Source organism: Falco cherrug, chromosome 7 (genome assembly GCF_023634085.1).
Source record: "Falco cherrug isolate bFalChe1 chromosome 7, bFalChe1.pri, whole genome shotgun sequence".
Taxonomy (NCBI): Eukaryota; Metazoa; Chordata; class Aves; order Falconiformes; family Falconidae; genus Falco; species Falco cherrug.
The window spans coordinates 10,826,268-10,837,434 of record NC_073703.1 but is presented as its reverse complement, the minus strand read 5'-3'; the positions used below and the strand labels follow the sequence as shown (position 1 = coordinate 10,837,434).

The 11,167-nt window shown below is 46.6% G+C and overlaps 1 protein-coding gene across 1 annotated transcript in view; it reads right to left on the bottom strand.

The window, feature by feature from the left end:
- Positions 1–2,628: 2,628 nt before the first annotated feature.
- The window catches only part of AKAP13 (A-kinase anchoring protein 13), a 76,136-nt gene continuing 67,597 nt past the window's right edge, over positions 2,629–11,167 (bottom strand). The window contains exons 29-30 of the mRNA XM_055715876.1: positions 9,266–9,578; positions 2,629–8,438 (exon numbers count right to left, since the gene is read on the bottom strand). Of these exons, the coding sequence (XP_055571851.1) occupies positions 8,389–8,438; positions 9,266–9,578 (363 nt within the window). The 3' untranslated portion in view covers positions 2,629–8,388. The remainder of the gene's footprint in view (positions 8,439–9,265; positions 9,579–11,167) is intronic.

Below are 11,167 nucleotides of genomic sequence, written 5' to 3'. Positions count from 1 at the left end.
GAAAGCCTCATTCAAGGGGTATCTCAAGAGGTGTGAAAAATAGCTTTTGGGAGGACACGAGGGACACGAGACACGGGGTCTGCTCATCCCTGCGAAGGCTAGGGGTGCTCGCGTGTACAGGCTCTCGTATCAGTTGCTAGTATCAAACATTATTTCCCCCTCAATCCAAACATATTCCCACCCCAAACAAATCGACACGTTTGCAGTGTTTAACATCCCTCTAATGAACAAAAGCCAGGTGCCTGCAACAGCAAAGGTAAGTCATTCCTTTACCATTCACCTTGTATCTGATCACAGGGCATCTCACTCACTGAACTAATTAGGGTTTTGCCTTCCCTTCTTAATAAAACCCGCATGAATGAGCAGCCTGTCTGCAAGCCCCAGCCCAGCTCGCACCTGTGTCCTCCCAGACCTCCAATTTCTCACCCTGCAGCCAGCGGTGGGACCGAACCCAGCACGGGCAGGAAAGGGGAAACGCAGATAACACAACTGTTAAAGGTGTCACTAAACCGTTATTTCCAGAGAGCCTCTCCATGCTCCTTTTGGTGTCTCGTCCAAGTGTAAAGATCCTTTAGAACCCCTTTTAGGTAAAGGTGCCAGTGAAAATCCTACCACATCCAGATGACCCACCACACAGCCCTGCAGAGATTTTTGCTGGAACCTTAGCAGCTAAGGAAAAGCTGGGGTTGGGTAAGAAACTTGGGATGCTCAGAAAAACATCGCTGCTACTCAGGGACCGTCTAAAATAATTGACCCATGTGGTCTGGGGAGAACATTCATTTCAACATCTTACCTGTGCCGTGACAGCTCAGAGCACGGACTGCAGATGAAGTTGTGGAAAGCTGGTGTAGGTGGCCTGGAGCCGTGGGGTTGTTTCCTCTTCTGGCAAAGGCAATTTGCATTGCATGCCAGGCCCCGCTCTGGCCTACGGAAACGGGGGTGCTTCGGTTGGTGCTGTGTGGGACCAGAGAAGCACATGCTGCCTGCTTTGCTCTGCACCTTTCCCTGCCAGGAGTTTGATTCCACAAGAATCCGATTTTCTACACGTGATTTGTCATCAGTAAACGTGCTCTTCCTCCTCCCGTGGCCAACGCCGGTGATACCGTAGCAGCCTGGTGAACCAGGGCTGCCAGCAGTAGCAGCTCACAGCGCCAGCAGCAGCCGTTGTTCCACCGCAGCAATGCAAAGGCTTGGGGTAACCCAGGCAGTGCTTTTGTTCGGCATCCAGCTTGCAGAGCCAAGAGGGGCCACAGAAAAACGTGCTCTTTAAACACCACACACAGGAGCCGACGGTTCGGCAAAAGCTTTTATTTGCTTGGGTAAATAGGCGAGCTGGGACGAATGGGAGTGCAAACAAAATGAGGACTACTGACCAGCCGTGGAGATAAAGGCGCTCTTTCATCTCCTGTCTCACACACCCAGGGAGCTGCCCATCTCGGAGCGAGTGCTGCGTGACAGGGCATAGGCTTGGGCTCACTGACATGCTTCAGGGTTTTAGAACAGCACATGCAGCGCAGATGTGAGGAGAGGGGAAAATACGTGCGTGCGCTGCACTGCAGGCAAACAGCGCGCAGGAGGGCGGGCTGGCATTTCCTAGCGCCTGTTAAACAACCCAACGCTGCCAAGCAGTGCTCACGGCGACGACCTGGAGGCTTTGATCAATGCAACTGATTCTCCTCAGGCATCCTCTCTCCTTCTGTATCTCACCTCTAAAGACAAGTGAGATAATACATGTAAAATGAAGCAATGCCTCTGCCTCAAAATCAATACGCAGAGGATGAAGGGGGCAGGTCTCGCTGCTCTTTCCACCTGGGGAGAAGACGCTTCAGTCCTGCGCAGCACCCGCGGCACAAGGGCAGCTGTGATTGCTTTTATAGGTAAAAGAAAAAATGGTGGAGAAACTCCAGCCATCGTGGTCTTCTGTGCTGGCTCCTCATCGCGCTGTGGAGCAAACTCTGCTTTGGCTCTGTACTTTTGGCACCCTCCTCTGCCTGGACTGATGCCTGCAGGCACTGAGAACACCACGTACCTTCATCTCCCCGGGGGAGAGGAACCACCTGGACGCTGGCTACAGCTCTTCTGCTGGGCCTCCTCTTGCAGGGGATGTGGAAATATGTAAAGCACACTGCACTGTGGGTGCAGACATCCCTCCTCTCTTCATCCCTGTCCCTGTGACGGGACGTGGCATCTCTAGTTCTCTCAGCCAAATGAGATAAGTCCCCCGTGTCCAGGATGTGCTGAAGACGCAGAGCTATTTTAGCAGGTTGCAGAAACTCTACGCTGCAAGACAGCACACGCAGCCACCAGACTGCCATTTATCTCAGCTTACGGAGCTGAAGTGGCTGAGATAGCAGCTGTGACACTTCCTCTTCTTGTACTATGATGAAAAGCCCTGTGTGTGGCGGGGAAGAACAACCCAAGGAGCTGAATATCGTTATGGCCATATGCCCTTCAGCAAAATGCAAATCTTCTAAAAGAAGGAAAACAAGTTAAAGGGTCCAATGGGTACAGACTGGAATCTGGATGATAAAAGCAATGCAAACATTTGATTACAGGTTAGGGCTACATCGATGCAAAAGGGTCAACAGCAGAAATACCAAAGGTGTGGAAATAAATTGTGCAGAAAACTCAGACTTAAAATCAGATTTATTTAGAGGAAAAATGACTTTACAAGAGGTTGATGCTGATAACTAAAAAGGAAGATAAATAAAAGCTTGTTACAAAACCTAATGGCTTCTGGCAAGTCACAGAAAAACTGAAGAATTTTACAGTCAATAACCTGCTCACTTTTTACATAATTACAAATTAACATACAGCAATTAGGTTTTACCCTCTTTTTTTAAAAATTATTTTTTTCAACTTTTTTTTTAAACTTTTAACGGGTTCAACATGAAAATGCAAAGCATTTTTTTTTTTTTTTCAAGAAACAAACCAAAAGCAGAGGTATATCAGGTTATTATAATACACCTCCTCAATGCTCTGGGAATTACTCAAGTGCATTCTGTATTAGTACAAAATAAACACCAAGCTAAAGTTTAACCATAGGCGAACTGAACTGGACATAGATTTTTATTTTTTTTTCTTTTTGAGTCAGTGTTTAATATCAATAAAGAAAATAGTAAAATATTTCAGAGCATGGAAAGGATGGATACCTATAGACAGCTTAAATACATACGAAGCTTACAGCTGTATGCAAAGCAGTGAATGTTATCCTGTTCCCCCCTCCCCCCAAGCAATGGAAGCTGAATATATTTGGGCAAAGCATCAGTGTCAGTGAAATGCGTGTGGAAAGAAAGGGTCCTGAAAATGCAGGTGGGAAAGGAGCTAGCATTGTGCTTCCCATCACTGAAGAGCATGAGGTGCATGAGATTAAGCCAGTTCAGCTCACCTATCTTTAAAACTTAGCTGCATCACCGGATCAAGAATCATCGACTGCTGCCCCTTCTGACAAACGAAGCAAGAGTTATGAGCAGCAGGGGAGACTTTTTTATTTAAAAGAGTGCCTTAAATTATGTAAATTCCCAAACCTGGCCAGCAGGCAGAAAAATTTCCAGAGTTCTGGTTAACAAGGAATGTTTTGTGGGATTTTAGCAGATATTCTTTTGTGCCCCCCACCCAGTCCTCCCTTGCCCCATGCCACAGATACCCTAGACTCCTTGGGATTTGGCACCTGATGAACCTCTTCTGACTCGGCGGCATTCGTAAGGACTGGATCTGGGTGTTTCAGCAACAGCTTTGTGATACCCTAGTGCCTCAAGGAAGGTGCAAAGATGATTGGACTCTACAGATGCTCTTGCCTTTGAAAGGCAGTACAAACCCACACAAGCTAATGGCATTACTGTGCTTCTCAGCAGCGGTCAAACTTCAAGAGCAAAGAGAAAAGTCCACCCTCAGCGGTGGTGAGAGCTCCTGCCCCAGGGATGGCATCTAGAAGGTCTCCCAATGGCCTGGACCGTATATAACTTAGTGCACGGGAAGGGCCTCACTTCACTCATTCGGCTGCATCCTCCCACACCTCCTTCGCTCTGGGTTTCTCCAAGGAAAAGGAGATAGTGGGCAAACCGCTGGCAGGACTGCTTCCCAACTGGCAGCAGTACCTGCTGTGAGGTGTGAGGAAGGTGATGGTGATGCCAGCATGGGCTCTCCCAGGGGATATACCTGAGCCATCATAAGCCAGTTCTCTGGTCCTGCCACTCACCCTGTCTGCAGTGGGACTGTAGTCAGATTCACACCCACTTTGGTCTAAAAATAATACAAAAAGCTTGGCCCTTCCTCTCCTCCCAGGGTAAAGCCAAACCCAACCAGCAATGTCTACTCACAGCTCAGATTTTGCTGGGGATGCAGAGAGGGGAGCAATGGCAAAGCTGATTGTCTCCACATAAGCAAAATAATAAGGGACAAGACCAGTTCCATTTAAAGTGCTTTATGGCATCGAATTGACATCAAGTTACATGTTGAGATGATCACTTCATTTAAAAGAAGCTAAGGCCAACCTCACATGACTCCATCAAGTCTCACACCGTTTGCTACAGCTACTCTCTGTCACCAGGGTATTCTGGCACCCCCAGCTAACACTGACCACTGCTGTACTTCATCTGAGCCCACGCTCCCACTTCCCTGGTTGTTGAAGCCCCTTCTGTTGGGCAGTGATAAAAGACCAGGCACAGAAAAGTGCAAGGAAAGAAAGTCTGATTTTTCCCCTCTATGAAACACTAGCACAGGAAGGCTCCAAGAGCCCTAGCAGGGTCCTCTTCTCCCTCCAACAATACGGGCTTTGCACAGACATTTCGTAGTATGCCCTGTGTCCCAGGAACCCTACGCCAAACAGGGTGGTTTGGGTGCTCCAAACGGGATCAAGTGGCTGGCTATGGGAACCAGCTACAGCATCAGGCTGGGCTGAAGAAATAACATGCTTTCAACAACTGCAGGATGGATGCCAGGCATGGAACTGGAGCAAACACAATTTCAAGGCCAGGAAGAGAAAAGGCTTTGGTGATGCAAAGCTGGGACCATACGCTAGCAGACAACCTTAGGCAACCTGCAGGGATCAGAGTGGGAATCTGGCTCTGGGAACCTATGCCAAGTCTTTCCAAAGAAAACCTGAGAGGAGAAAAATAAAAGGCTGAAGACATAAAAACAAGCCCTTGCCTTCCTAAAGGTGAAACAAGGAGGAAGCAGTGTGGGAGGAAAGGCTTCATTCCAAAAAAGTGAATCATACAGTAACATACAACCTCCAGGGACAAAGGTCTGTCCACCAGAAATTAAAACACAAGCAGCTTTGATACACAGTATCCCTGGTCAGTATGTTTCTGACTCACACCCATGGTTTCTGTGACAAGGAACCATGAGGACATTAGGAGATCACTTAGCATGTACTATTTTCACTTAGGGCACTGAACACTCTTTTTTTTTTTGATTTGCACAGATCAGAAGAGATGGTCAAGCCAGGCAGAGACTCAGCCCTGCTGCCCTGGGTCATGCCTTTTGATACCCTTCTCAGAGCCATGGGACATTCCTGTGTCGTGAATTCAAGATGCGCTGGGACTGGGGAAAACACAGCAGGATAAAAAGAAAAGCTCATACTGGCACAGGCTATTACAGACTGAGGGGAACTTTCAGAAGTACCGGGGATCTCATCTCTGTTTACACAACAGTACATGAGCCATGCACTGCTTTGGTTTCCAAAAAATTCAGCTTGGCACATTCATTTTTGCAGATGTGTAAGTAGCAGAGCAGAAGGTATTTTCTGAAGCTGGGGGGTTTGTCATGAAAAAGGTAACACCACCACACCAGCACATGCCTCCTTCAGCTCCCTTCAGGTTCAGGAGAAGAGCTGCCTGTATCTCCCTAGAGAAGCGACTGAACCCTCACATCACTGCAAGATGCTCCATGCTTTGCTTTTTCTTTTGCCTCCAAGAGGTACGACAAAACCTAAACAAAATATTTAAACAAAGAAACTAACTGATAGGAGTCGTCTTGTCTGAAGTCACTGCTTCTTTCTCCAGAATTTTTTTTGGCCCAAAGATGTTCTGCCTTAAAGAAAGCTCTCAGCTGAAATTGTGTAACTCTGGCCATGGCATGGGCTGCAAAGCAGCACTGCCCAAACCCTGGTTTTGCAGGAACCAGGGAGATAACATTTGGTTTACCAATTTCTTGATAAGAAAACAAAAAAACCAAAAAAAAGGGGGGGGGGGGGGGGGGATGATAAAAAAACCAAACCACCTCTCAAACCCCTAAACAAAAGCAAAACTAAAAAGAAATAAAAAAATAAAACCAAGTAAACTTCTTTTAAAAAAGAACTCTTTCAAATAAACAGAAAGATAAATATTTTTGCAAGCCCTGCTTGCAATTAAGAACAAGCACCAAATAATATTTAAAAAAATCAAAATAAAAATAAATCTCAAACCTTTTTCCTTTCTTCCTTTTTTTTTTTTTTTTTTTCCTTTTCCCGAGTCTTAAACATTTAGAGAGCTTCAAAAGCAAGCAGGCGGTTTAGGATTCCTGCACTGACCAAGACAGACCAGTCTACGCATCCACCTCACCATCAATGCTGCTGATACTCATCAGCACTGAACTCTGAAAACTGCTGCAGGTTACTAGCTTGTGAGAAGCCAGAGAGCAAATTGAAACCAAACAATAGTGCAAGAAGAGAAATATATATATATATATATTTTTTTTTTTAAAGAAAAACTGGTAGGAAAGGAAATGCACTTGACAGCTTCAAACTCTGAGCAAACCCTTGAGCTATTTCGAAGCTGATAGCGTCTCGTAACCATTTACAAATCCACTCGGGTAATTCCCCTGAGAGGGTCTGGAAGAACAATAATTTTGGAAAAAAGTTTGGCTCGCTGCATTTCTCTTCCCCCATTGAACACATCCCTGTATTTAACAGCTGCACAAACACCTGGCAGTCAGCACAGGGAGAGCCACCCTCAGACATTCCCCTTCTGCTGACGGTGACACGGGATGCATGGACACTTTCACCCTAGAGCCCATGGTGCTGGAAATGGACCTGCCACGCTGGACCTTTGGACCTGTCCCACAGTGGTTTTGTCCATGAGAATATATCTTCTCCCCAGAAATTGTTAATAAGCGCACGGTATTTTACAGGCATAGGGACTAGGGGCCACCTCTTTGGAGTTCACTCTGCTCACAGCACTCAGTCCCCTGACCTGTGATGCCTCACTGAAGTGCTCTGAAATTGCTGTTGTCTCATTTTACCTTATAAATGAGCAAGGGAAGCGGACGAAACCCAGAGAAAAAGAAGCCCAACAGTAACACAAAACGCAGGGGAAGAAAAATAGAAACAACAGAACAAAGGTCCCTAAAAGCAGATTTTCAGCCATCTCTCCAGTAACTCATCAGGCTTGTAATGAAGGGATGTCAAATGCAACTGGAGAACTATATTCTGGCAAAAAACCCCAAACAAACCAAAAAAACAAACCAAAACCAAACCACTTTACTAAGGGGATGGGCAGGAGTGAGCTGGAGCTCAAAAGAGACTGGGTAAAAAAAGTTGCTTGAGAGTTGCTCCCACTTCAACACTGTCTGTTCTGGCTTCCTGGGACTGCCTTACAAGCTACCATATTTCTCTTTTCTGCATTGTTTAAAATATACTTAAAGACATTCTGCTTGTTTCTGGAAACAGTCTGACAGTTAAATCCTCTGTCCCATGGAAATCTTTCAGAATTACTTTAGATTTTGGTTTTTTCCTCTGAACTTTTGTTTTGAATGCTATTACTGCTTCCTGGTGTAAGGTACCTTTCCGAAACCAGTCTATATACCATGAGCACAAAAGGGGTGTGCAAGTCAATGGCATTACAATCGGAGCAGTAAGGGCAAGATATTTAATATCTACGTGCTCCCTGAAAGTCATCAGGTATCATCTATCCCCATGGGCCGAGCTAAGCTTGGCTGTACAGACTGTAAGCATATCCCAGTGGATACATAGATACATATATGTATATATACAGTATATCTATATATGCCAGTGTGTTCGCACCATTTGTAGAGTCCTAATCTTTTGCTAAATGCTTGGTTTTGGTTATGTTCCCCAGAAAAGGGGAATTTGAAGGCACAGACCCCTTAAGGCTATGTTCTCTCATCCTTTAGCAGTAAGAAGAGACAGAAAACATCTATCCCAATCCATTTAACCCAAGGTTTGCACAGAGCGGTGGTACTATTTGCCGTGCCGTCAAGCCTCCGTGGTGAGATTTCAGCAAAACCACAGGAGAGAGGCCTTTTCCCACCACTTAACAGACTTCATAACATGTTTTACTTAAAACCTCCAGATGCTTGTCAGATGCAGGCACCAGCAGCGTGCTGTAGAGCAGGCAGGGAGATGTCCACTGTACCAATGCCGAGAGTGACTGATGGAACTGTCCGTGCTCAGCAGAAGATCTCCTCGCCCTCTGGAGGTGCTTCTGACGAGTGAGAATCTGCAGCACAAAAACCAGGTGGGAATCATTATGGGAATACAGAAATACACCAGGCAGAGTGGGACCCCACGTGCATGGAAACCCCACTGTCTGCCAAATGCACGGGGTGCTTTAAAAGATGTGCAGTTCCCTTAAGAGCTACCATGAAATTACATCTTGTAATTGGTGAGCTTTCCTGTGCCCAAACTGGAAAACATCAGTGACTTCATATGGATGAAGCCGGTCATCTGACGGCGTGAGATCAAATTTCATGTGGGTCAGAGGTTTGAGGTGCAGAATTGAGTCCTAAGGGGATGCAAAACTACCAGAGAAAAAAAATGCGTGCTTTTTTTCAGATCAAGAGACAAGATAGACTGGCTTGAGGGGAAGGGAGAGGCCACCAGAAGGGCTGCGGGTATCGCTTCCAAACTACAACAGAGTTAAAGCAGACAGCACTGCCACAGGGGCTGCAACAGCCAGGAGCATCCCAGCCGCAGCTCCAGAAAGCACATACACTGAAGCAGGACATTTTCTATCTCAAAGCAGAGCAAGCTGAAAAATAAATGGAGAATCCAGCCCATGGAGGCTGCTCAGGATAGGAGAGGGAAGGGAAGAAGCAGGGAGCAGAGTGGGTCCCTCTGACAACCCCAGGGGCTGTAGAACAGGCAGAAAACCCCAAAGAAGATCACTCCAAGCTGGGAACTCCACTCATCCACCTGATCTTCTCCATCCCTGTGTTACCATCCACATTCAAGGCTAGATTTTATGGCTTCCACAGGTTCACTGGCTGGAGGGAAAAGCCAGCTCACCAACGCGAAAACACACCTATGACGTTCCCCGACACTCACCAGATTGTTGGGAGCGATGTCCCCTGCCCTTTTTCTTCTTTTCCTTCTTCTCCTTTGGTTTGGCTAAACTGAAGAGGCGGGTAGGCATCTGGGAATGTTCCTCAGCTGCCTTGTTAGTCTGGTTTGTTGTGCTAAGCAAATGGAAAGTGCTTTTCTCTTTGTGTGTCCTTGAAAGACTGTTCCTTTTGGGGGAGACAGACAGTTCTGCATCAAAGTGCCCTTGTTTAGGAAGGGAAGGGCTCTTTTGCTTGGACGAGTCATCGATGCTGCACTGGGAAGGGACTCTTGCGAGTTTCTCGTGTAGATTTGAAACCTATAAAGGAAAAGAGAAGTGTTTCATTGGGGCATGAAAAAGGCTAGCAGAGAACCTGGATAGGAAAGGTGTGTCCCAGACCACTCAGAGGTTATTCTTGTCATCTATCCAGACCATTCACCAGCTAAAAAAGTGGTGCTCATCCAGGCAAAGCAATGAGAGAAGCCCTTTTTGTTTAAGATGAAAAAACAAGGCATATAAAGAGTAATGCTCCGGTATCTTTTGCTCCTACATGTACTATGCTATGTATCAACAAGCCAAGGGCAAATATTCTCTAAGATCTCAATACCAAGACTCACCCTGCATCATTCGCGCACACAGATGGTGGCAGAAGGCCAAGGAGAAGTGTGCCTCTCTGGGAGGGAAAGCCAGCACACAGCACTGGAGCGGCATGTGTCAAAGGAAGCCTTCCCAAGCAAAAGATGAAAGCAAAAAAAAATTTCCTGATTTTTTTTTTTCCCCTAACGGCTGTCTCAGGATGTAATTGAGCCTGCACATTCAAAGGCAAGATCAAAACAACAGCTCAACAAAGCCTCACCGAACCCTCTATTAATAGCTCTGAAATGTCAGTAAGATACCTGCCTTGAAAAGGTGCTTCCTTCTAATCCCCCAGGCCTCGCAGTTATTTTACCTCTCAGCCTCTTTTATAGCATCCATGCCCCTTGCGTGTCGACATGTGCTCGACGCTGGAACAGCTTTACTGTGCGCTCAGAAAACTTCTGGCCTGATCAGGAGCTGGGGTTGGAGGGAGCAAGCCCTCCTCTGATGATTTGCTTTCCAGAGCACACTGCTGAGCTCTGCAATTAGCCCATTCAGGCACCCAAAATAATTTCCATTCTGCAATCCAACATTTATAAACTAATTTTGCTACAGCTCTAAGCAAATTACATTCAGAATTAGTGAATTACAAACAAGCAAATGATCAACAACAGGCTTAAGGATCAAATTCAGCCCATGTTTTGCCAATGGATGCTTGTTCTCCTCAGCCAGACTGATGCAGTTGTAAAAAAATAAACCCCAGCTTGCTGAAAAATGCCCAGAGCAGAATCAGCATGTGGGCTTTTCTTTCTGGTTGTGGGCAGCCAGACACCAGAAGCCTCATGCAGCAGAGCCAGGGACCTTTGCTGACTGAGCCATGGCCAGGCTGCAGGTGCCCAGTCACTTTAGGACAATGCACATCTCTTTGCTGGACATCAAGAACGCTTCTGGAGATGGATGTAAGCGTACAAACAGCCTTCCTCTGCAGTGTGGCTGGAGGGTGCAGGTAACTCACAACGCTCAGGCGGTTTCTGAGAAGGACATCTCATCTGCCTGACTGCTGCCCAGAATTCAGCCTCCATGAGGTGAAGGCCAGTGTCAAAGGCAGTATCAACCTCCTGGGATTGTCTAGGGCATCCCTCTGCGAGCCAGCCACTTATGCTCTGCTGTCCACCAACACACGGCACAGAAAAGCAGGCAGAGCTCAGACTGTTGTTACCACCTGCTGCTCAGGACCACCTGCCAGGCATCCTGAATAACCATGTTACGTCAACACTGGCAATGCCTCAGGAGCTGTGGAGGTGCAGGAAACACAGCTCTGAATGTCACAT